The sequence below is a fragment of the Hyperolius riggenbachi genome, chromosome 5 (genome assembly GCF_040937935.1).
Source record: "Hyperolius riggenbachi isolate aHypRig1 chromosome 5, aHypRig1.pri, whole genome shotgun sequence".
Taxonomy (NCBI): Eukaryota; Metazoa; Chordata; class Amphibia; order Anura; family Hyperoliidae; genus Hyperolius; species Hyperolius riggenbachi.
Genome location: NC_090650.1, coordinates 358,384,633 through 358,412,027, shown reverse-complemented (window position 1 = coordinate 358,412,027; position 27,395 = coordinate 358,384,633). Strand labels below are relative to the sequence as shown.

Here is a 27,395-nt window from a genome sequence, read left to right as displayed (position 1 = left end):
GCCAAGCATACAAATAAGTAGGCTGTGTTCCTTTTTTTCTTTCTCTGCCTGAAAAAGTTAAACATCAGGTATGCAAGTGACAGTTTCTGTCTGGGTTGGGACTGGGTCAGACTATAGCATAACCCTCACTGATTAGTAATTACAACCATAAAACACTTTCCCGTCAGTAAATGGCTTCTGAGAGCAGGAAAGAGATAGAAAGGATGAATGTGTCATAGATATGAGCTCTGGCATACTTCAATGAAGGTGTCAATGACCAGAGGCAATGAAACAGTAAAAACTATAAAACTAGATTTAAATATAAAATAAAACTGTGGGATAGCTAAAAAAAAAAAAGTCATTTTTAGGAGAAGGAGGATAGATACAATTGTTTTTCTCAGCCGTTTATTTTTACCTCGGATGTACTTTAATGTGCAAATCTCTACTGGACAAAGACAAAAGTAGATGCTGTGCTAGCAAACTAAATCCACTGGCTGACTATCAATTATCTGGCAGCTACCTTATTAGTCCAGATTTCAGATATTCCGGCGTATAAGACGACTCGGTATATAAGTCGACCACACAACATTTCCAGTTAAAATATAGAGTTTGGGATATACTCGCCGTATAAGACTACCCCTCTTCCAATGCTCACCAAATAAAAAATAAATAAAAAATCATATACTGGTGCTATGTATGAATAGATACTGGTGCTGTACTGTATGTGGTACCCAGTATATAACACTATACAGGGGATTGACTGGTTGGCTTGGTCAACTCTCCCTCTCCCTAAGTGGATTGGTCAGCTCTCCTTGTCTACATGTTTATCCGAGCGGTATGGAAGAATAGGTTGTGCTGTGCCAATAAAACATGCCTCTTTCACCCTTCTGGGCCACCCTTGTATTCCATTTACCTCCTTCTCTACCTCTCAGATCTCACACATGTGTGCCTGCGCCGCTTCACTACAGTCCTCAGCAGCGAGATCTGAGAGTCGGTAACAGGATAGGGCGTATCACCCGGCATCAATGACACCCGACGGATAAGGTTCTTCAGATTATTTTCAGGGGTTAAAAAGTAGTCTTATACGCCAGGATGTACAGTAATTTTCAGACAGTGTGTCTTCCACTTGCTTTCACCGTGGTCATTTGTAAGGCCAGTAGAGATCCCTCCTGGTGTTGCCCAACCTTAACTACCCCCATACCTAACACTGAGGATACCCCCCTCGCACCGGCGCCTAACCCTAAAAATACCTCTTACGCCTTCCTTACCCTATCCACCGATATTTTCTGCATCATGGGTTGGCAATGTTAATAGCAGTGATTAGCGGCTATTAGTGGTAAAATAGTGGATGCGCTGGGGCCACCCTCTATGCAAGCTGCAGCTACAAATAGACGCTTCACCTGTCCCTGCTTTGGTCTTGGATAGCCATGCTACTACCAGTTCTCTCGTATTCTAATTTACAGAAAGCATATGTGAATGGTCACACGACCTCTGTCTCTATGCACATTTGTGTCAGCTTTACCCCAATTCAGTGTTAAATATAACATTTGTCTGTTTATACTCAGTCAGGAACTATTTTAGGCAGCAGCGTATCCACAGCAGTTTCCTAGAATACACCACATAATTGGTGCTTTTTATAGACGATCTACAAAAACTATTAATAATGTTTGAATACAGTCGCTCTGTTTTGAGTACTTCCCTGAAACAATTAATTATGGCAATAAACCGTTTTATTAAAATTATCGTGAGGTGATTGTGATGCCAGGAAGGGTTCTTGCAGCCATTTCATGCCCACGTTCTTGATAGCCTTCGTTATTCCTGGTTACAGATCTGCCAGTGCTACTTATTCTCTTATCACTCATTTGTTTCATGTTGAGGGCTTGCCCAGCACTGAATGTATAACCTTAAACTCTTTCCATCAATCTCTGGTCAGGCCGAGTGTGCTGTCTGAGCAGAAACCATTTACTGATGGGAGAAGAGAGATAAACAAGTGACTCTGGCTAGACTGGCAGTTTACTACCAGGGGAGGCACAAGTGTCTTGACTTAGCTGTAAAGCACCAGCCCACATTTCCAATAACAGGCTATTATGGGAACGTAAGCAGAGTTAGCAATCCATAATGATTCTGCAGCTGTGAGCTCATGCAAGATAATCACAGCCATGCTACAGCTTTTCAGCTTAATCTACTGCCTGAATATTTCTATGGCTGTATGACATCAGGAACAGTCCAGTACACTGGACTACAGTGGCATGGCTTCCGAACACACATGCTGCACATCTTCAATACCAGCTGTGGGCACCCCTCTGCTGACACCCCCTTTCCATGTGCACTCCTCATCTTCCATGTGCTGCGGCTGTTAGTGCTCCAAAATTGACATCTGATCTATTCCATAATGGATCCTTTAAAAAACAAAACAAAAACATAATGAATACTCAGACTAAACCTATTTCTACCCTAACCTATCCAAGCCTAGGGGCTGGTTCAGGTGGACATCTGAACCAGCCACATGCAGCAGCACGTCGTCTTGTTCCAAATGCTTTTCTGCAAGCTTGCAGAAAAGCATTTGTCAGCTTTCTGCAGCATTTCCAGGCGAGTAGCATCTTTTATCCCCGCATGGGGACAAGGAAGCGTGGCAGTAAACGATCCTTGGCCGGACAGACAACGGCAAAAATTGGGATGGAAATGCGGTGGTTGTGCAAACGACGAACCACTCATTCATTTGAATAGGCAGCGTTTAGTGACAAGCGTCGCACCCGTCGTTCAGCGTCACAGAACCGTACATGTGAACCAGGCCTGAATGCTTTCCACTAAAAACCTGTACAAGTCTGGCCTCTACTATGTACTTCCTGAGGACCTCTGGAAACTGAAAAACTGAAGTTATATACGGTACGTAGGGGGCTGGCTGTAATACATTTTTTTCCCAGAGATTTCCAGTTCTCTCTGTGGACATCAGATCATTGGGAACGTTTATGGCCACCCCAAAAAAAAATAAGAAGAAAAATAAAATATATATAATATATATATATATATATATACATATATATATATTTGTGTGTATGTATGTATATATATATATATATATATATATATATATATATATATATATATATATATATATATATATATATATATATATACCTATCATATTTGTATTAAAATACTATTTTTTGTGTGAAATTGGGTGTCTCTTGTACATTTAATAGCCCTCTTCCCTTCCAGCTAACTTGCTTATTGATTGAATTATTTGAACCCCACTCTTTTGACTTCTGTTATATGTGAAAATAGTTGATGTAGTGAAGCCATAAAGCATTATTTTCCCTCTTTGTAACCTCTGTTCTTTGTCTGCCATCTTTTCACAGCAATCATGTATGTCATGGGTGCTCTTGGGCCGGCCGCAGGCTATTTGTTAGGTGGTGTCCTGATTGGATTTTATGTTGATCCCAGAACCATTGTTAACATTGAACAGAGTGACCCTCGCTTCATTGGCAACTGGTAAGATCACATACTTAACATCTTTGAGTTGTTTATTAGAAATGCAGAGTATTCCTGGTGAATTGAGTAAATGCTGTTGAATTGGGCTGGCTCAGTTGATTACATAAAATGTCACAGAGCAGTTGCCAGCTGTTCTTCACCGGATTTGCTTGTGACCTGATGAAAGCGAGACCTGGCCAAGCATTGGCATGGAAATCATTGATTAGGCCTGTCCAAATCATACATGATCCTCTCAACTTAGGGTGCTTAGGGATAATATTTGACTCCTCCTTCATTTCTTCCTCACATTCACTCCCTAACTATCTCCTGTCATTTTCAACTCAAAAACATATCCTGCATCCAACCTTTTTTCACTCAGGACACAACTGAAATGTTAGTACATGATCTTATAATATCTCATTTGGAGTATTGTAATATATTGCTTTGTGAGCTACCAACTAACCAACTGGCACTACTCCACTCTGCACTGAACTCAGGTGCTCGTCTCATTCATCTTTCTTCTCGCTCTTCCTCCTCTGCTCCTCTCTGTCAAGCTCTTCATTGGCTGCCAATTAACAAGAGGATACATTTCAAGCTCCTAACCCCAACCTAAAAATCTCTCCACAATCCCTCTCCTCTATACATTTCCTCATTTTTCCAACCCAACTGCAATCTTAGATCTGCACACAACCTTCTTCTTTCCTCCTGTAGAATCACCTCGCAATCACGTATACAAGACTTCTCACATGCTTCATCCCTTCTCTGGAACACCCTTTTAAAACACATCTTTCACTCTCCAACCTTTGAAATATTTAAACGCTCCCTCAAAACTCACTTTTTCTGACAAGCATATGCTTTAACTCCCTTCGACATCTGGCCAAGTTTGTACTCTTACTAGATAACACTAGATAACATACAAACGCAGTGTCTGTATGAATACTGCATACTACCCATCCTCCCTCTTGTTCTTCCCTATTCCACAAGGGCAGGGCTCTCTCACTCTTTTGTACTTTGGAATTTGTTGTTATTTATTTTGTTATACAATTTATTCATCATATTGCCATGTCACTGTAATTACCAATTTTGTATTTTGTACCAATGTCCATATTTGTCTTTATTATTACTTTATATACCCCATGTTTCTTTTTCTTACTTTGTACAGCACCACAGAATATGTTGGCTCTTTAATATTAATAACTTTCAAAGGCATCTCTGTAGAGAGATCTTGTAAGACAGCCAGTAAGAGTCTATTTCCACTACGATATTACATTTCCCATACATTTTTGCTGTATGCAAATTTTCATGTTTATTATGAGAATTTTAATGCAAATGTAATTTTTGTATGTGTCTAACAATCATAACATGAGAAATGGATGCGTGGGGCAGAAATATGCATCATGTAGTCCATATTTTTTCTGCATTGTGCCGCACATGAATATTAAAGAGAACCCGAGGTGGCTCTTCGGGGGGCTGATGGGACACAGAGCCATGTTCTCTGCCTAATGACATGGCTCTGTGTCCCCCAACCGCTGCTCTCTGCCCCCCCCCCCCCCACTGCCGCGCTATAGCCCCCTGAGCTTAGCGACAAGATTTGTCGCTAACTCAGAGTTAAACACAGGGGAATTCCCTGTTCAAAACGCCTAAAAGGGGCATTCATGCAGTGTTTTCTGAGCTGCCATTGGGCAGCTTTCTCTCCCTGGCCACGCCTCTTGCGGCTCCCCGCCTCCCTGCACGCTATGAGAGAAACACAGTCTCTCAGGGCTGCGTCGTGACCCAGAGGTCACGAAAGTAAAAGTGGGCCATTGTGGCCCACGGAAGCGGCTTTTTTGCAGCTACCTAAGCCGCTCAGCCCCGTGGATCAGGTAGCCTACTTTTTTTTTTTTTTACCCACCTCGGGCTCTCTTTAACATTCAGTTTAAATTACTCCATTAACATGCATTGGATTCATTTTATATGCGAAAAATCACTTTACAAATTCATTTGTACTTAGTGGAAACAGGCCCTTATTGTCTGAAATTATTGATGTATTTTCCTTTTTCCCTCCTTTTTTGTTGTCGATTTGTTGTTTTGCAGTTTAGACTGCCTCATGGTGTCAGTACTTTTTTACTTCTGGATTAGTAATTAGCCCAGCATGGTTAGGGTGGGAATCAAATATTTGCTGATGGAGTTCATAGAAGGAGATGCAACTGGAACAGAGTTTGCTTGCTTGTGCCATAGTTACTATTTCTACACTGGAGAATTGACTCATTCCTCGATCTAAGCAGCAGCATCCAGCTGATAGTTCCCAGCGTGACTACCAAAGCCCAACACAAGAATTCCAGCTTTAATTGCTTTGTAGGGAGACATATTTTTCAATGAAAATATTCGGGAAGTAATATTTTACCCTGAGAATCATACTATCATCCTCAATATTTGTATTTCTTATTTCTTACATTTCGCTTTGAGTCTTATTTTTGTGACCAAACCTTAATTACCTTTGCAAGCAGATTTGTCAAGGTATGTGCATGCCATTAACATGCCACAATCTAATCCCTACATAAGTCATAGTGTATTGTCCCTGCCATAGCCATAGTCTAAAGTCCCTACAATAGTCTAATGTCCCTACCACGGTCATAGTCTAATGCCCTTATCATAGTCATAGTCTAATGGCTCACCATAGTCCTAATCTAATGCCCCTACCACTTTCCATAGTCATAGTCTAATGCCCCTGCCATGATCATAGTCTAAAGTCTCTAGTCATAGTCTATTATCCCTACCATAGTCATAGACTAATGCCCCTGCCATGATCATAGTCTAAAGTCTCTAGTCATAGTCTATTATCCCTACCATAGTCATAGACTAATGCCCCTGCCATGATCATAGTCTAAAGTCTCTAGTCATAGTCTAATATCCCTACCATAGTCATAGTCTAATGTCCCTACCATAGTCAGTCTTATGGTTCACCATAGTCCTAATCGAATGCCCCTACCACCTACCGTAGTCATAGTCTAATGCCCCTACCATAGTCATAGTTAGTGTCCATACTATAGTCATAAGCTAAAGCCCCTACCATAGTCATAGTCTAATGCTCCTACCATGGTCAAGATAGGAGGTTCGGTTTTTACTAGAATTGGTTATATCTGTATATAAAACTAGCAGATTATATCAGACAACTAACCTTTCGCAGATAAGTGATTTTTTAGAAGGTGAGCAAGATAAAACTAGTGACATCAGATGCCTCTCACAGCCTATCATTACATGCTGCAATCGGCCATGCCTTGTCTTCCAGGTGGAGTGGCTTTCTGCTATGTGCCATGGCAATGCTACTTGTCATCTTCCCCATGTTCACCTTCCCCAAAAAACTCCCTCCTCGACAGAAGAAGAAAAAGAAAAAAAAGAAAAGTAATTCCTACGATGTGTCTAGTGATGATGATGTGATGAAGGAGAAAACCAGCAACAAAGCAAAGACAGAAGCTGGAGTCGGGCCAGCCATAGGATTTGGCAAAAACTTTAGAGGTAAAGAAATGATCTCTGCAGCTGTGCAGAGATGACGCTACTTTGGGCTTGTGTGCCCAGGATGTTGGGACATGATTCGCTGGTCCCCCTGCAAGTTCTGCCCATTACCAGTCTGTATGGCCTTATTTTGTGCATTCATGTGTAATAGTCAAATCAGCTCATTTCGGCACAGGGCTGCGCCGATCATTTGGGCACCGCCATAGGCCACAATGAGAATTACAGCTATAGCGGCCCTCGCTGACTAATTTGGGTACCAGCAATTGCCTATAATCTTGGCGGTATTATTTTTTGTGGATTTTAGGGTCTAAAAAGCGGTACAATTTTTTGCACCCTTTCAGACCCTAAAACCTGGAAAAAATCATATTGCTAGGGAGATCTGCAGCAGCTCAGGCTTCACTCACCTCCCTGGGATCCAGCGCTGCAGTTTTCCCTCCATCCTCTAGGTGGCGCTGTAACCCTATAGTGAGATTGCCGGCTGTTGTCATGATGACAGACGACAATCTCACCAGGAGGAAGCAGAGCCTCGGAGGAGAGGAAAAACAATAGCGGCCGGCGTGAGGATCCCCCGGGAGCTGAGTGATAAATGCCCGCTGTGCGCATTTCTCTGCATAGACCTCCAGCCGGCTATCACGAGTATAGCTCGGGGTTGCCGCTTCCGGCATGTTTTTTCCACCCCGAGTTGTAGTCGTGATTATTGCTAAGGAGGTTAAAGAGGGCCTCCTTCCTTGTCATCCAACTGAAAATGTGTTAATAACGAAATAATGCTGGGAGCACACATTTTAATGTAAACCTGAGACAGTGCAATCAAAAGGCTTTATACTTACCTGGGGCTTCCTCCAGCCCCCTGTAGGCCATAGGCTCCCTCAGTGTCCACCCAGGCTGCATTTTTTTCTTTTCATTTTTGGATCTGCATTTTTGATGCGTTTTGCGCTTTTTATGCTTTTGCATTTTGCACCTTTTAATAATTTGCCTTTTCAACAAGTCAGAAAATACAGTATCAGATCTATGTTTTTACAAAAACGCATGCGGAACACATGGGTTTTTGCAGATTCATAAGAAACTATTGTTTGCTATTTGCGTAAAGTACAGGAGAAGAAGCAACATGCTGTACGATTTTAAAACACATTGTGATTCCCAGAGAGCTGAGATTTGCTATGCCAGCCATAGACTTACATTTAATCCCATTTTGCGTGCATTTTTCGTTATGCAGCAAACACCCACGATTCAAACAAGTGTTCTCCCAACCTAACATGCACAGATCGGACTGTGTAGTAACTTCAGACATACACGGATTAGTGTTTTTGATAAAAATCACAAACTCAAATTAGTATCAAAACTTATTCTAAATTGATGAGACTTCAGCAATTGCTGCTTCCAAATCTCACACCTAACATACGGTATGTACATTAATTACCGGTCTTCCTCTATTCATGTTTCTTTACTGTATCTCTGATGACTCCTTTTTATGTGCTGCTGATATGAGTATTCCCTACATGCAGGGAGCCCTTATGTGAACTGAAAACTTGGCCAACGAAGATCACCTTAACCTAATTATGTCAGCCAGTAAGTGCCAGCCATGGAGATTTCAGCAGAAAGCAGAGGAGCCGTACACACAGGGGAAATAGCATCACAATCAGGGACATTTTGACAGGATATAAAAGGATTTTATTTTTGTGAAAGTTTAACAAAGCAGATATAAAACCCTAGTTCAGGTTCAGCTTTTAGAACTACACTTCTTAGAAATGTACTTCTGGTATATAAAAAAATGTGTATTCAAAGTGGTCTAAAACTCAGACATAACGTTTAATAAAAATGTTTCCTACTTTTTATTACCCATACAGTTATCATATTTGCTTTTGTGCACAAGTAATATTGTCTGTCTACAAATGCCAAATTCCCAAAGTACAATTTATCTGCTCTGCCATTGCATTTTATTGCATAGCTGCTGTATTTATATATTAAAATCTATCTAGTGATCACTTCTCAACTGCACACATACTAGAAGCAGAGAGAGCTCTCTTTCAGCACTTTACTAATGTTTACTTAATGTATCTGATAAAGGAATGTAAACAAACGTCTGCATCGTGTGAAGACGTCCAAACTGCTCCCAGTCGATAATGCGTTGATAACTACCCCAAATCGATTGCGTTATCGATCAGGATCTGATTGGACTGCTTTGAACAATCATCAGCATTAGAGGTACATGCATGCATGATTAGATACCTTTGCAAGTGTCATGGAAGTCCCCCACTGAAATTGGTACCTAACTTTTTTCTGCATAGGCATTAGCGCTGCTACATCGGCAATCAATCAGCCCTTCCTCTTCCTGCTGCACAAACCTCAGGAGAGTCTCATCACACTAATGAACCAGCCACAAGGGCCAGGGCTATTCTAGGAAGAGAGGGGGTAACTACTATGTAGAGAAATGGCAGGTTTTGCATCATTAGAATGCCTCAGAGTCATGCATTTGGACAATGTACAGAGAACACATCCATGCATAAAGGCACCACTAGGAGGCCTTGTGTCACTCAGTGTGGTAGTTTTTTTTCTGGTTTGAAGGGATGACAGGTATACTTTAATTACAAAACAAATTAATCTAGTGAACAAAGGAAGAGAGAAACAGTGATAGACATTGTTCTTTTTTCTTATTGTGATGAAGGCTGCAGTGACATTTGAAAGGGTTATGTGCTTCTTTGCCTTTGATTACCATAGCAAAACCACACAGATAGTTTGTTGGAGAGGTAAGTGTGGTTGGCAGATTGTAAGTAATGCTAGTGTACCACAAACCTTCTTATAAAGGCCATATGTAAACAGAGTTCATATTGATAATCTGGGGAAGTGGGTGTTAATTAGTTCCAGGGGTGTTGGGGTGGGGTTAATGATTAGGCATTAAGTATTTCCAAGAGTGAGGTTTGGGGAGAGGAGGGTGATAATAGTTTGGAAGTAGTTTAAAGCAGCAGGGACAGCCAAACAATCCCAGGAAAAAAAACACACATATAAGTAGATAAATACTTGTTCTACTTACATACCATATGTATTGTATTGTCCACATTTTGATTTCAGTGATTCTGTAAATAAAGAGAAAACAATTTCAGGCATTTCCATTAACTGGAGCCAATCCTGATGTCATTTCCTCCCTTAATATTGTTTTTCTCTCCTAGAAACTACATATTTAGCTTGCTTTGTAAACACATGTGAGAACAGCATAGATCATATTTCAGCAGCTTCACACTGAACTGCTCTCAGCCAATTAGTGAGGAGCAGTGATTGAGGGGGGAGGGGAATAACAAGCTTCTTCTCCCTGGCAATGTACCAAATAGAGCCAGGCTGACTGAGATACGATTTATTACAGCAGAAACATTTATAATTATATTGGAGTGCTTGCCATGTTGTATCAGATTGTAAACTGCATAATAAACAACAGAGCTGTGAGTAAATGGAATTTGATTTTATGGCTGACAATCTTGCTTTAAAAGGTATCCATTCAAAATTCACTTGACTGTTGATATTGAGAAAGTGACAAGGGCAGTACGCATGATCTCTCTTTACAGCAGGGACATTTTCTTATTTAATTCTACTTGTGCAGGAATGCTTTTAATTAAATGTTTACTTATTGCTAATCAAGAAATAAGTTAATCTGTTTTTCTTATTGTATGTAATATTTTGCAACATGGTTTAAATTTTCTTACAGATATAAATAAACAACCCATTTTGTGGGTGACCAGATGTTTTTTCTTCTTTTTGGTTAGATTACTATCAGATCACTATCAGAGATTCCATTACATGCCTTTCATTTCAAGGTTCCTACATGTATTGTTTTTATTTCTCTTTTTAGTTGTTTTATAAAATTCATCTCTTGTCATTTTTTAGACCTTCCAAGAGCAGCAATCAGAATTTTAAGCAACATGACATTCCTTTTTGTGAGTTTGTCATACACAGCTGAGAGTGCCATTGTCACCGCTTTTATTACCTTCATTCCCAAGTTCATCGAGTCACAGTTTGGCATCCCAGCTTCTAGTGCCAGCATCTACACTGGTAAGATCATCATGCTAACTGCACATTTGGGTTTCTTCTGTAGGGCGATATAGAGGCGCATACACTTCCTCCAACAATGACTGACGGATGGGATGAGAGGAAGATGGTTTGGGAATATGACGGTTTCTGTTCTACTTCTGTAGCGTGCTTCTGGATCCAGTCCTTGCCACCAGCTTTAATTTGCCGGCCACACCACTCTGTCCCACTATACAGCCCATAAGTACTGCCTGTCTCCATAATCATTAAAGAGGAACTTGAAATTCATCCTCATCAGTAGCTGATACCCCCTTTCCCACAAGAAATCTTTACCTTTTCTCGAATAGCACATCAGGGGGTCTGTTTGGTTGAGATTGTGGTGAACCCCTCCCACACTGTGATGTCATGACCATGGTCCTGACAGTTTCCTGTCTGTGAACCTTGTTGCATTGTAGGAAATAATAGCTTTTTACAACTGCCAAGAAAGAGATATCTCCCTCTATGCCTAACGCTTTGGGAATTACCAGCGATTCCTTGAAAGCGCAAATCACGTCTGAAAACGCTCCAGTGGGCCACGGACCTTACACTTACGGTTTTGTGATTTAGCATGTTAGGACCTTATGGAGATTACACTATGGCATCATAATATTTAGTGATGTCATTGAAATCACTAACAAATCAGACAGGAAGAGCTTAAAATGAAGAACTGGAATTATATGTTACTAAACTTTAAGATGACAAACTCCAGCACAATAAGGTAAAAGTGATATCCTATACAGTATATTTATATACAGTTACCTCACCTTCCTTCTAGATATCAGTGAAATTCCTATTAGGTCCAGTTTCCACTACAAAAATGCCTGCTATTGCGCGGTGTTCCCTGTCTGGCCACGACCAAGCAGGAAGTGCCTGCTTCTGGTGTGGAAGTGCATGTAAGCGTATTGTTAAAATACGCTTCCACACATGTAGGCTGCAATGTCGCGTTGGTGCCTTTTTAAAAATCTACATGTCGCCATAGACCAACATGACTTTCAGGCCGACGCAGATCGTCACAACTCGATGCAGCTCCGCAGCGTTAATGTAGGGATGCGGGTAAAACATCACTTTCGTTGCGTTGCGCCGTAAGGTCTCAGTATGAAAGTCTCCATAGACTTTCATTGCATGGCGATGGGTTGCGGGTTTTATAGTTTAAAAGACAGAATATGATGCAATGTTATAGAAAAAAGCTATAAAACTGAAAATAAAAATATGAGACTCTTTTCTTTGCTACTAATGCTCTATTATCTGTGCAATTCAATATTTTACGTTGTTTTTTTTTAACTTTACTTAAAGTGGACCCAAATTAAAAATACAAGATTTCAGAAATAAAATCTATTTTCTAAATTATAATAATAAATAGCAGCTTTTTTTTCAGCTGCATGACGACAAATATAAAATATTTTACATTTATTGGAGGAACCCCCCCCCTTCCTTTCATATTGCCGGGACAGAATCCGGCAGACTGGTGGAGTAGATGGTGTCCAGCAAAGGAGGAATTGCTAATGACTGCCACCTGTATAACCCTAGTTATGCAAAGAGGAGGGTGAAAAGCATGCACTGAAATGCTCATAGGCTTGAAGTGTTTATTTATCTTTGTATGTGTCCCAGTGGTGCAACTAAATATTTGGAATTAAAAAAATGTTTAGTTTGGGTCCGCTTTGAAGTGTACCTGAGATGTAAAGATATCAAAGTTTTATACATACCAGTGACTTCCTCCGCACCGATCGCTTGCACGCTGTCTTCCTCCATCTCCTCATTCGCCAAGTAGAAGCCCCGCTAGCTTGGCCAGTCAGGGCCATTTTGCACTGGCGCAGTTTGCCCGTGCGCACACCCCCTGTCTCGCTCCCACATTCAGAGTGCTCCCAACCACGGTAGCGTGGCACACGGCCGGGCCGCGCATGCACAGTGGGTTCCCACTGGCCAAGCTAATGGGGCCTTTACCCCGCGAATGAGGATGAGGATGAAGACAGCGCAGGAGTGATTGGCACAGGGAGCTGGAGGAAGCCAAAAAAGGAACTTTAAAAAGGAACCTGGAGGGAGATGGAGGCTGACATATTTTTTTCCTTGATTCACGAGGTCCTACGAGATACACACTCTACCCCTCACAATTAGGGTGACAGAAAGCTGGTAGGGAACCCCAGTGCAGAGGGATTAGCCATGACTCCTCCCTGTTGCTAGTTCCATATTTAAGCTGTTTATGTGCACTTGACAAAGGCACATGAATACATCGACCCCACATTTGTATTGGAAAATGTACACACAGTCCAGTTTTCATCTCTGATTTTATGTGAATAAAAGTTATGTTTTAGCAGGCTAATAGGCCAGTTCCATATTTTATAGGCTCAGTCCTGTAGGAATCAGTTTATTCCTTTGCATCACTTCTCACCATTTTTTTTGGTATTGATATTTATTTCCTTTTAAACAATGCAGATTGCCTGGCATGATTGTGGTCATTATCAGCCGCCTTCTGCCAAGATTAATCTGGAGTGTTTACGTAGCTTGACAATGCAGATGAATGATGCAGTACAAGCCTCAGCAGTACCACACTAGCAGATGAAACAAAAGCCCTGTACTTCTTTGTTTGTGATCATGTGATCGGAATTTCAAGGCAGAATTTTTAGCTGCAGAAGCTTCATTTCACACAACAAAGGTAGTATCCCAGCAGTGTGAGTTCGGTGATATTTTAAAGAGAACCTGAACTGAAAAGAAAAAGTCAAAATAACCATACACACATCATACTCTCCTCCATACAATCTCACTCTCCTCTCCTGCATCCCATTTGTCCACTGTGATCAATTAATTTCTCCGTCCTCCATTTTAGAAATGGCCATTACCCCATAACAGCTTCCTGGTCAGCACGCTGTTAAACTGTAATATCCCCCACTTGAGCCATAGGGAAACTTGGACATTACCTTGCACATTCAGTTGTAACTGACAGCTGCTGATGTATAACTGACAGCAACTGGTATATTTCAGTTCTGCCAAAATATTGTCAGAACTGGAAGGGATCACTGTAAGAAGAAAACGGTGAGCTTCTGAGAGGAACTGACGGTGAGGTTAGTATGTAATATTCATTTGCAGCTATGTCATGTGTTTATTTTTTAAATAATTTTCCTTGCTTCAGGTTCCTGGGGATTGAGGTTTAACAGTACAGCGTATGTTAGCACTGTATACCTGACATTATAATCTGCTCCTGCTCACTGCACACACAGATGAATGCACACGGTGTAGATGTGACATGTTTTTCTCGCCTCAGCGTTTATGAAGATCACAGTCTGAGGTAGAAAGATTATATGACAGCAGGCATAGAATTTGGCAGCAGATTGTGTGGGAATGTGGAGAGTGGCAGTTGCTAGGTCACTGACCTCTGAGGGAGCAGATTGTCCGGCTGTGATTATCCTATAGATACATAGGCTCATCCACTCCCTTCTGTGAGACCTGAAAAATGCCAGCGCACACAGCTCCATTCTGAGGCGTAATCACACATCAATGCGGCCCAGTGATCTCACACAGCACTGTGTCTGTCTGCTCAGCTGCACATACAAGTACGCTACAGTATGGTGACAGGATGAGGCATTTTACAGAGCCACAAGATAAAAGATTTACAGACTTCATATTTACAGTTTTCTGAGATTGAAAAGTCGGATTTCACACAGGTATTATTGATATGTTATTGAGCTAGTAAGCGCAGCACTGTCCCATAATTATGAGATTTTTCTGCATCTGCAGCACATGATGCTGCTAGTATGGCTTTGTTCAGAATGCAAACACAACCCTGAGGCAGATTTCACACTGCTGATTGGCGGTGCAGTGCTGCAGCTGCACTGCCGAAAACAGGCCTTCGGGAATACCACATTACTATGCGGTATTCCCAGTCTGGCATCTGGCCAAGCAGGAAGTGATGCTCACTTCCTGTTCGGCTATCGATGACCTGCGCATAAGCGTATTTCTAAAATACTCTTTTCGAGCTGCTCAACGCATATAATCGGGGCGTTTTTTTAAAAGTGTGCACGTTTCCATAGACTTACATGACTTCTGGCCCGACACAGATCGCCGCAGGAGCCGCGCGGTAACGTAGGTATTGAAGAGCATTAGATAGGGCACTTCTGGCGCAGTGTACCGCAAGGTGGGAAGTATGAACTCCTCCATAGATTTTCATTAGGCTGCAGTAGCAGTGCGGCAACTTGCCGCACCACCACAGTGTGAAAGGGCCCTGAGGGTAGGAACCCACTAGAGTGTTTTCGAGCATTTAGGGATCGCTTTAAATCGCTAGCGATTTCCCCAAACGCTTTGCTAATATAATGGATGGGACTGAATCCATTGGATCGATTGCGATTAGGCAAAATGCAATAGCAGGACATTCAGCATTTTGGGAGCGTTTCCATTCTAATGTATTGTATAGGAGCAGGGAAATCGCTCCCAAAATCCCTTGCAAAGCGCTAACACAAATCGCTAGCGATTGCGATAGCACTTTGTGTCTTAGTAGTGGGTCCCAGGCATGAGAGACAGAAAATGTCCCACTTCTGTGTGTGCTTAGTGCAATCTAACAGTGGGTACACACCTTTGACGGACCTGATTCCCTTGGGCGACGTCGTTGTGCTAGGCTGCACATTCGCATGTCGGCTGTGTAGCTGACAATACGGTGTGATGCTATGCAGGTGGTGGTGGATGATGGATGAACGACAGTGGTGCGTGCGTGACATCATGCGGTGGGCGCGGTTTCGGTGTGAACAATTGGATCGGCGGGGGATAGGCGTCGCTTGCGGTGAGAAGATCTGCTGGGCGGATTGGTTGGGGGTCAGAGGCTGTCGTAAACACGCCTGATTATCGTCGGTTGTTATCGGGCGTGTGTACGGGTCGTAAGGGAGAAATCACTGAAGATTCATTGGGATTGGGACTTGAATGGAAATAAGATTTTTATTTTAGGCCTGAAAGCTTTAGTCTGGTTTCACACTGTAATCCAGCGTTGGCGATGAGGTGTGTCGGGCCCCTCGCACCACATCGCCCCACCAAAACAGGCCTTTAGGGAACACTTCTCTATTGTGCGGTGTTCCCTGTCTGGCCACCGGCCAAGCAGGAAGTGACGCTCCCTGCTTCAGGTATGCAGAAGCATATTGTTAAAATACACTTCCGCACATGTGTTCTGCAACATCGGGATGCCAACGTGTTTAAAGAAACGCGTCGCCATATACTAACATGACTTCCGGGAAGACGCAGATCGCCGCAAGTCAACACAGCACCACACTGGTAACGTAGTTTTGGACCAGCCTCGGGGGTGCAGTGTAAACAACACTTCCGTTGCACCGTACTGTCGGAAGTATGAGAGTCTCCATAGACTTTCGTTACGGTGGTGGGGTGCGGTATTTTTACCGTACCCCACCGCAAGGGCCCTTAAATTCCTCAAACCGTTGCTGTCTGAGCTGAGAGAGTCAGTAAGATAACTAGAGAAACAGATTACTTTATTGAAAGTTCCAACATAAAATGAAATCTACAGCAGCATAAGAAGATGCGTGTATCTGTACTACCGTGCTAATGATGACTTTCCTCAAATTCTGTATTCTCATGTTGGTTTTAAAGCCTTGTAGACATGTAAGAATGCATGTCGCCTGGCAGGAATCGAGAACTGATACTCAGCAAACAAGTCCAAAGCTGTACAGAAACGCAGCTAGTCTGAAGGCTAGTGATGTGTTCTGTTGCTATCGGGAAGGGCCAACAACGCAGGAGTGATGTCATGCGGCGGGCAAGGTGAGTGGGGAGAACAAGGCTCTCAACCGACACTCAGCTAAAGCAATCTGCCAGGCTGATTACTGGCCGAAGCATTGTAGACCGCTGTAGGCATGCTAGATTTTCGGTACCGGCAGCCTTTATCGGTCTCATCTAGCATGTGTAGCATGTGTATGAGGCTTTAGGGTAAAAATCGAGGTTTTCAGGCTAGAATAATTCAAGGGAGGACTGGTCCAGGGGACAATAAGGCATTAACAGAACCCTGAGGAACTCCACCACACAGATGATGTGGAGAGGAACAGTGGTTTGATTAAGGCTGCATTGTGTTTCCTGTTACAGCAGGAGTGGGTCCCAATGGATCGAGACAGCTGTGCAACACGTTATGCTAGCGTTGGTGTCAGGTACGGTGAAGCAAACACTGCAAAGTATGCTTCACTTTTACTGTTAACCCACGCTTTTAGTGTGTTAACAGTAAGTGCAGTGTCTTAAGATGTGTATACTGATACGCTCTGCTGCACTGGGATTGTCACGTAGGGGGTCCATTACAGTGCAGAAAGCCACATTGTAACACACACCAAGACCCACATGTAATGATAGTGATCAACAGTGGACTTTCCCACTGAAGTGAGGGTCTCCTAAGGTGCAGGGACTAGATGACCAGGGGTCTTCACCAGAGCTTCCCGCAAGGGTCGCTGGACTTTGCTGCCTATTGACAACCAGGTTGCACACAAGAGAAAACTCTAACAGTGAGTCAGAGAACAGATGACCGCGCTGCGGAGGATTAGATAACTGCAGGAAGAGAATAATGGACTTTGAAGGCTGACTGGCTGAGACTAGTGGCAACAGAGTACTATCATAATTCAGGAAACAGGCAGAGGTCAGTGGCAACAGAGTACTATCATAATCCAGGAAAGAGGCAGAGGTCGGTGGCAACAGAGTAGTATCATAATTCAGGAAACAGGCAGAGGTCAGTGGCAACAGAGTACTATCATAATCCAGGAAAGAGGCAGAGGTCGGTGGCAACAGAGTAGTATCATAATTCAGGAAACAGGCAGAGGTCAGTGGCAACAGAGTACTATCATAATGCAGGAAACGGGCAGAAGTCGGTGGCAACAAAGTACTATCATAATCCAGGAAACAGGCAGAGGCTGGTGGCAACAGAGTACTATCATAATCCAGGAAACAGGCAGAGGTCGGTGGCAACAGAGTACTATCATAATCCAGGAAACGGGCAGAAGTCGGTGGCAACAAAGTACTATCATAATCCAGGAAACAGGCAGAGGCTGGTGGCAACAGAGTACTATCATAATCCAGGAAACAGGCAGAGGTCGGTGGCAACAGAGTACTATCATAATCCAGGAAACAGGCAGAGGTCGGTGGCAACAGAGTACTATCATAATCCAGGAAACAGGCAGAGGTCGGTGGCAACAGAGTACTATCATAATCCAGGAAACAGGCAGAGGTCGGTGGCAACAGAATACTATCATAATTCAGGAAACAGGCAGAGGTCGGTGGCAACAGAGTACTATCATAATGCAGGAAACGGGCAGAAGTCGGTACCAACAAAGTACTATCATAATCCAGGAAACAGTCAGAGGCCGGTGGCAGAAGAGGATCAGGAAGAGTTGAGGAACAGGCCGTGTCACAACAGGAGATCAGATCAAGAATTGTCTGGAGAGCAACCATACAGGTCTGATACAAAGGTATCAGCGCCTGACAGTTAAACTAGGCCTTCTTTTATAGGCCAACAGGATTGCTCCCAGGCGTAGCCACGCACGCAGAAGCCAGACTCCACGCATGCAGTCGCACACCACGTGTACGTACGCTCACCGCAACCACAAGATTCAACCAACAGCCAGTGATGCATGCGCCACCACACCCGGAAAAACTGGACCACGAGGACGCCTGATGCCAGAGATGCTGCACAGGGGACATGACCGCTAGGTGAGACAGACACCCTACTTTTCATTACTGTTGCCCCTACATATACCTAACCCTAATTTCCCTTCTCTAAATGTACCCCTTCTGACACTGAACCCTAATTTTCCTTCCGTTACATTGCCCCTCGTGACAGCTATTCCTAGCCTCACCCCTTAACATGAACAACTTTTTGATGGATGAAACTTGGCTTGGCCTTCCTAAAGTTAATCCCTTCCGGACACCTAACTCTAACCCCAACTTGTTAACAGTAACCTCTTTCTAATGTATATCCCTAACCTAACCTTGTAAAAGTTTATCCCTTTCTAGAGGAAACCGTCTTCTTGACACTTAACCCTAACCCTACAAGTTAGAACTAACTATCCCCCTTACCTTATCCCTAATCAACAGACTCCATACCGAAACCAATACTCACTTTTGTCCTCTACAACTTCTGCAGTGCAGTCAAGCATTGGGCCTGTAATCTTATCAGCCAACAGTTTGGCTATATAACAGCTAATCACCAGCAGCCACATTAAAGGACAACTGAAGTGAGAGGGATATGAAGGATGCCATATTTATTTTCTTCTAAACAATACCAGTTGCCTGGCTGTCCTGCTGATCTATTTGGCTGTAGTAGTTTCTGAATCACACCAGAAACAAGCATGAAGCCAATCTTGTCAGATCTGACAATAATGTCAGAAACACCTGATTTGTTGCATGCTTGTTCGGGGTCTATGGTGAAAGGTATTCGAGACAAAGAGTTAGCAGGACAGATAGGCAACTGGTACTGTTTAAAAGGAACTAAATATGGCAGCTTTCATATCCCTCTCACTTCAGTTATCCTTTAAACTGTACCTGAGAACAGTGATGGACTGGGAGCTGAAAATGCTGAGGAAATCCACTTGCTTGCCAATCAGCAGTAATCATGTGTTGCTGCTCAAAGTGAAGACTTCTGTTGGGAACGATAACACAGGGTTTCTGCTTCTTGGCCAGCAGGTGGATTTCCTCAGTTTTTCCACTTCCCAGTCCGACACTGTCTGTGATCAAAGTAAAGGGAATTTATACATACCTGGGGCTTCCTTCAGCCCCTCCGGTCCCTCCCTGTCCTCTACCGCCTCCTGTATCTGCGGAGAATGCTCCTGGCCACTGGAGCGTGATGTGGTGCGCATGGCCGGCTCGCGCATGTGCACTGTGCCCCGACTGGCTGGATTACCGGGGGCCATAGTGGAGGATCCAGGCAGCGTGGCAAGATGGCAAGGGACCGATCAGCCTGAGGGGGACTGGAGGAAGCCCCAGGTATGTATAAATGTCTTCTTTCCTTTGATCTTGGGTACACTTTAAGTCCCCTCTTGGCTGACAAAACCCTGGTTACTAGCATCAGTTATGTTATAGTCAACCTCCAGTGTTAAATTAACTATGACAAAATTAGCTAATGCCTAATGAGACTGGCGTATATATTTTTCTTATTGATCTTAATGGACAACACCGGCATGTTTATCATACTTGCAATTTTCATAATTCCTCCATAAAGTCAGTACTGGCTGCTCGCTGCTGGTCCACTTTGGGCTGACACTCAGTGATAAAGCACTTAACACATCCCATTGACCAGAGAGAGACCGACAAATGTGCTGTGACTGCACTGGCTGAAACACCCTAAAGATGAATACTTTACATGAGGCGAGTGGAGCCGGAGGATAGAGGAGGAGGATGTGTAAATGAATATCCCTGCTGATCGCGGCTCTCGGCTGCTGTCGGTAATATGCGTAAGAATAGGTGCATTGTTTCTTACTTGTCAGTGACTTATGGGAAATCAATGCTTTTCTATTATTTTATACTGCGGTTTCTGTGCCAGGGAAGACTATAAACTCCTTAATGCGCTGTATTAAAATACTAATGCACAGCGAAAGCTTTTAGTGGATTTCATATTAAAGCTATAAATAAAGGAAGATATTTCTAGAAAGTGGATATTGAATTGTAGAATGACGCACAATATGCACTATATGTAAAGCCACTCAAATGTGTTATTTTTGGCAGATCGTGACTCCAGAGTCTCTGTGTTATTACATTAACAGGAGCGGTCCTGGCTGGAGACCGAGTCTCCTCTAGATGGGAAAGATTTGTCCTTGAAAATACCTCAGCATAATCCGCGTGTATTACCATGGCATAGTGTAGTGGGTGTTCTATATATAAAGCAGCATGTCTGGGAGTTCTGGCGTAACATAACTTGTGTTCTGTACAGCGCAGCCTAGCAGCCCTGAGGAATCATCACACATCTGAACTCAGTTTTTTCAGACATTTTTCGCTTACGCTTGCTGTGAAAATGCAAGGTTGTGTGAGGATGTTCCTAAGCAAAGGACTGAGCTGGTCATGTGATGGGATGTGCTTGCTAGTGGCATAGATACAGCAGTGCCATGTTTTTGCCTCTGTACCAGGATAACCATCAGGTCCTTTTCACTTGAAGGATGCTGGCAATTTTATATGATTGGAATGTTTTCACTATTATGTGTAATATGTTGGTGCTTTATAAATACAATAAATAATAATAATAATAATTATGTATTTGTATAGGGCTGACATCTTCTGCACGGTGCATAGTCATGTCATCAACTGCCCGTTAGAGAAGCTCACGGTCTAACCCCCATCATAGTCTAATGTTAATTTTTGCGGTTAACCAAGGGTCATATTCACTAAAGATCGATAAAGTTGCTGTGCACAGAGAGCTATTACTTACGACTGCAGCACAATTAGCGTAACCAACATTACCAAGGTAATGTGAACGTTGCTATGGTAAATTGTTTTATGCTACATGCGTACAGCACGCTACTTTAACCACTTCCGGACGGCACTAATTGAAATCTACGCACTGTTTGGGAGGTTTTATCACTTTCAGGACATAGATTTCAGTTAGCACGCTACATGGACCAGCCGATTGCGCCGCTCTTCTGCTACTACAGCCAACTCCCCCTGCTGTTGGTATGACAGCAGAGCTTCATGAGTCGGACAGGAGCCGATTTAATTGGTTCTTGAACCCGTGATCACTCTGAGCCAAAAGCTTACAGAGCTCTGCTGTCATAGCGACGGCAAGTGAGCTTCAGCGACAGGAGAGCGGCGTGATCAGCGGTAGCGTCAAATCTGTGCGGCGTGACGTCAGTGGGCCCTGTTTTTTGTACCATTGGTTTCTGGTCCATAAGGGGCCAGATACTGCTGGTATGAAAGTGGTTAGCATGCTAGAATAATTCTGTCTGCTTTTCAGCAACACAATAATGTTACAGATGCTGAGAAGCGGTGAGAAGTCCTAGCTAATTCCTACGTTGCAACAACCTTTTAAAAATGATCAGAATACATTTTGTGTGTATATGTAGATGCTGATTGTATTTAAAGCGACTCTGCAAACTTTGAGGCCTCTTGCACACTACATGCGATTCCAATTTTTTTATACGATCAGATTTTTGATTCCGATTAAAAAAAGTACTGCATGCTGCGACGTTTTTTAATAAGAATAAAAAATCGGATCGTATAAAAAAATCGGAATTGCATGTAGCGTGCAAGAGGCCTGGAGGAGGCAGACCACATGTTAAGGGCAGTTTTTTTTATTTGCCCCAACATCATCACATACAACGTTAGTAATTTGGGAACTTCCTAAGGGACGTCTCTGCACCAGTGAACCCTTCCAAAAATACATATACACACTACTTCATTACATTTCTTACAATCATACATCTTAAAAATTCTAAATTAGTTAGAGGAACTGTAGTGAAAAAAACGTAATGAATAAAATTGCTTTTTTATTTTTACAATTTTAGGGCTGGTTCACACGGGCTTCTGCCGAGCTTTCTCTCGGTGCCACGTTCAAACACCGGCGTTTAGATGCTAGCTTTTGGGAAGCCTTCAAGGCTAGCAGTTCGGATCTCTGCAATTGTTTCCCGGTGTTTACTGCCTCTGATGTTGCTTTCGAGATGAGACGCAACGCTTGGATCTACCACCAGGCTTTAATGAAAGCCTGCAAAAGCCAGCTCTAAACGCTCCTATTCACTTGTATGGGACGGCGGTAGAGCCCAAAAAACGCTGCATGCGTTAAATACCACAAAAACCAACCCTTGATGTACAAATTATTTAGTCAGTGTTTGCCTATTGTTAAATCTTCCCTGATTTACTTTCTGAAATTTATCAGAGGTGGTGACACCTTTACCCCTGCCAGTTACAGCTCTGCGGAATGTTTGTTCTTAAGAATTGCAAAGCCAGCAAAAATAATTCCTGATCTCCCAGAATGCACTGGGAGGAGAATTTTGCATAGCTTAAAAGCCTAGGCTAAGCATCACTGGAAGGGTGGGGCTACATTGCAATATATAGGTAAGTGTTTCTGGTGCTGAAACCAGAAAAATGACCATAAAATTGCGTATTCTGAATCATTTACTGCATTCTACTATATGTCACCCCACAGTGGTTCATTAATATATGTCGCTACAGTGCCTCTTTAATATACATTATGAAATTATAATGACACGTATTTCTCCATGGATAGTGCATATTCCAGCTTAAGGCATAACACAGTATAACCATTCTCCAGTTTATGACCAGTGGTGGATTGCTGCGTGGCCTCTTTCTGTACATGATAATGACATGATGTTTAGATTTTTGCTTTGTGGGCAGGGGGTGGAAGGGAGATAGCAGTAATAGAGTCATGATGGCTGGAGGGGCCTGTATTTGTCAACATCAATTTTCATACAAATATTTTGGTAGCATAAATAGAACATAGAACAACCGTTACTTTACAAAGAAAGATGAACAGAAGGCACAGAGCATTTCCTAAATTACTGTCTCTATCGCCCATAACACCCGTCACATATCTCCTTTTATTCTTTAAGCTCCGTTATGTTAGTGGAAACTTGCAAAAAAAAAAAAATCTGATGATGCCTTATTGATTAACAATTCAGAAAAGACCTTGCTGATAACAGCCAATCAGATGCTGGATGCTGTGCAGAATGTTGGAGACACTGATAGGCTGAATCACACAAGATCATCTGTCAGATGGGTTCCTACATGTGGCCTTGTGACAGGTGTGGTCATACCAAGAGACAGTGTTGGACTTGGAGGTGGTGAAGTTGAGGACATCCACTTGCTGGCCAAGCAGCAGTAATCAGGTGTTGCTGCTCACAGTGAGGTCTTGCTACAGGTTTCTATTGGGAGTGATAACACAGGGTTACTACTGCTTGGCCAGCAGGTGGATTTCCTCAGCTTCTCCAGCTCCCAGTCCAACACTGCCAAGAGCAGCAGAACATAGACACGGGCCAGTATCATAGAACAGATGGGACATAAATACAGGGTCACATAAATGTGCCCAGCATAAAGAGAAGGACAAAAATGTAGGATATGCATAAGCTTTTATATAGGTTTCCATCAACCTCAAAAACATGCTGTCAGGTTATCTGTCGCCAGTTTCTATCCTCCCTGTAACCTCCCACCAAAAGTAGAAATAAAACTAGAAATGGACATTGGGCTGGGATATGGATATAAGCTTATGAGCGCCACTGAGGGTCACTGTGAATTATTCAATGTGCTGCATAATATTTGCCAGCAAAATACAAGTGCAAGTAGCAGTGGCTGGACAGTGTACTGGTTAAGGGCTCTGACACAGGAGACCAGGGTTCAAATCTATATATATATGCTGCCCATAATTATTCATACCCCTGGCAAATTCTGACTTAAAGTTACGTTTATTCAACCAGCAATTCATTTTTTGACAGGAAATGAAATAGGTGTCTCCCAAAAGATAATAAGACGATGTACAAGAGGCATTATTGTGGGAAATTTGAAGAAGTGTCCAGTCCAAAATTATTCATACACCTTTCAATAATCAATAGAAAAGCCTTTATTGGCTATTACAGCAATCAAACACTTCCTACTATTGCAGACCAATGTTTTGCATGTATCCACAGGTATTTTTGCCCATTCATCTTTAGCAATGAGCTCCAAATCTTTCAGGTTGGGAGTCTGACTCTTCATAAATAATTTTGGACTGGACACTTTTTGCTCAAATGTAAATAAAAGCTGAGAAATGTTTTTTCCCCCCACAATAATGCCTCTTGTACATTGTCTTATTATCTTTTGGGAGACACCTATGTCATTTCCCATCAAAAAATTACTTGCAACTTGTCACCCTTACAAGACTGATAAAAAGCATAGCTTGGCATCTCTCAGAATAGAGATCTTACAGCATAGCTAGCACAGGTGTCTGTTTATTCTAGATGTCTGTGTTACAATTTGAGCGTATTTGCATGAGAGCAATCATTCCAGCTTCAGGAAACAAATATGTTTGTTAACATTATATTTCTAGGCAATTTTGCCATTGGAAGCTATGAAAACAACATTAAGACTGCAGTTCAATACAAAAACACTCATTTAAAGTCCTTCCTAGCACAGATCTGATTATAGAATGGTAGTAGCATCCTTTGTTACTTCAAAACGGTTTTGTGAGCATCAAGATTAATTACACCACCAGAGCAAAGCTGTATATAAGTGAAATCTGAATCTCAGATCCTCACCATACAGGACACACAGGGCCTCTTGTATTATTATCCCAAGAAGAGGAAAAGTAACTGTTGTCTACAAGAACTAATCAGGAGATCCGATTTTCCCATCTGCACTTTCACAGTGTGAGCTGAAACCCAACTGCATGCTCTGTAACTCATTTCAGTTTAGCAGATCTTCTGTGAGAGTAAAGACAGGAAGATATGCGGGCTAAAAGGATTAAACAAGAAAGTCCAGTGCTAAAAGGTTGAAAGAACCACTATTGCCAAAATGTGTAAAATTTAAAGTGAACCCGAGGTGAAAATAAACTGATAAGATAAACAACTGTATTTATCCTCCTACTCCTAAAAATGGCAACCTATTAAGTGCCCCTAAATGAAAATACGGTACTTATCCGTTAGCCGGGCGCATCCGGCGCTAATTACATGATAACTTCACATTAACACAAAAGTGTTAATGTAACCGCTTCTCGGCACTACAGTGAGTGAATTTAATGACAAATAAGCGGGTGGCAATGTAACAGATCAAGCCGCCGGCTTCGTGTCTCGCTCTTCTCCCCCTGCCTCTCTCCTATAGAACACTGGCAGCCCTAAAACAAGCAGGATTCCCTGCCGCGACGAACGACTCTGGGGGACACGCATGTCCCCGCCGGCTGCCAGTATTGAAAAGGAGAGAGAGGGCAAGGGGAGGAGAGCGCCAAAGCCGGCAGCTTATTTGTCATTCAATTCACTCACTATTTTAATATACATTTGGCCGCAGCGAGCCGGCAACTTCAAACAGTGCCGACAAGTGGTTACATTAACACTTTTGTGTTAATGTGAAGTTTTCATGTAATTAGCGCCACCTGCCGGATGCGCCCGGCTAACAGATAAGTACCGAAAATACATACAGTTGTATTCAAAATTATTCAACCCCCACTGAAATTGAGTGTTTTGGCCAGTTTGATTTTGATCTTTTCAGTCATCTTGTTTACAATTAAATCAAAGGGGCACATGTAATTTAGACAAATATAACATAACATTTACAATGAAATAACCACAAATGTCTTTTCTGTGCTCACATCATTATCAGTTTTATTCAACCCCCAAGTGACATTAGTACTTAGTACAACATTCTTTTCCAGTTATAACAGATTTAAACGTGAAACATAGCTTGACACAAATGTCTTGCAGCGATCTACGGGTATCTTAGCCCATTCTTCATGGGCAAAAGCCTCCAGTTCAGTCACATTCTTAGGCTTGGGCGCTGCAACTGCTTTCTTAAGTCCCACCAGAGGTTCTCAATCGGATTTAAGTCTGGTGACTGCGATGGTCACTCCAAAAAGTTCCAGCCTTCAATCTGCAACCATGCTCTAGTGGACTTGGAGGTATGCTTGGGATCATTGTCCTGTTGAAAGGTCCAACGTCTCCCAAGCCTCAGGTTTGTGAAGGACTGCATCACATTTTCTTCCAATATCTCCTGGTACTGAAGAGAATTCATGGTACCTTGCACACGCTGAAGCTTCCCTGTACCTGCAGAAGCAAAACAGCCCCAAAGCATGATTGACCCCCCGCCATGCTTCACTGTAGGCAAGGTGTTCTTTTCTTCATAGGCCTTGTTCTTCCTCCTCCAAACATAGCGTTGATCCATGGGCCCAAACAGTTCTAATTTTGTTTCATCAGTCCACAGAACACTATTCCAAAACTTTTGTTCCTTGGCATTGTCCCCCATTGAGAGTAGAATAGAGCACATTATAATAGGGAACACTGTAAAAAGAAGCACCAGAATAATAATGAGCACATTAATAAAAAGCACTAGGATAAGGAGACAGTATAATGAGTGGCACTGTAATAGGAGGTAGTGAAATAAACAGCCTCACCTACCTTTTAAAGACCATGGTCAGCATTCACAAAGGGCTGGTCGATAAAAAAAAAAATCAGCTCGGTAAAATGCCGCATTCGGTATTTTAGACTTTTCCCCCAATTTGCAAAGATTTTCATAGGTGCGGTAGAAGTTTGGTAATTTACCTAAAAAATAGGTTTCAACTCACAAAAACCTGTTCAGTAACAGCAGAAGAGTGTGGAGCTGCCCCTGTTTTGTTACATTTTCATTTCGTACAGTGACAGCATTTCAATAGTAAAAAGCATCCCCAACATCCCTTTAGAATATACATGTTTGCTATAGTTCCTCTGCTCCCTCTGAATCTGTCTATTAGTCTTTCTTAACATTTTATTTTATTGCTACAGCTT

At 42.5% G+C, this 27,395-nt stretch overlaps 1 protein-coding gene across 2 annotated transcripts in view; it reads left to right on the top strand.

The window, feature by feature from the left end:
- The window catches only part of SLCO5A1 (solute carrier organic anion transporter family member 5A1), a 105,262-nt gene that overhangs the window by 43,657 nt on the left and 34,210 nt on the right, over nt 1-27,395 (top strand). For both annotated transcript variants that reach the window (XM_068237478.1, XM_068237479.1), the window contains exons 3-5: nt 3,339-3,471; nt 6,719-6,945; nt 10,816-10,980. In XM_068237478.1, the coding sequence (XP_068093579.1) occupies nt 3,339-3,471; nt 6,719-6,945; nt 10,816-10,980 (525 nt within the window). The remainder of the gene's footprint in view (nt 1-3,338; nt 3,472-6,718; nt 6,946-10,815; nt 10,981-27,395) is intronic.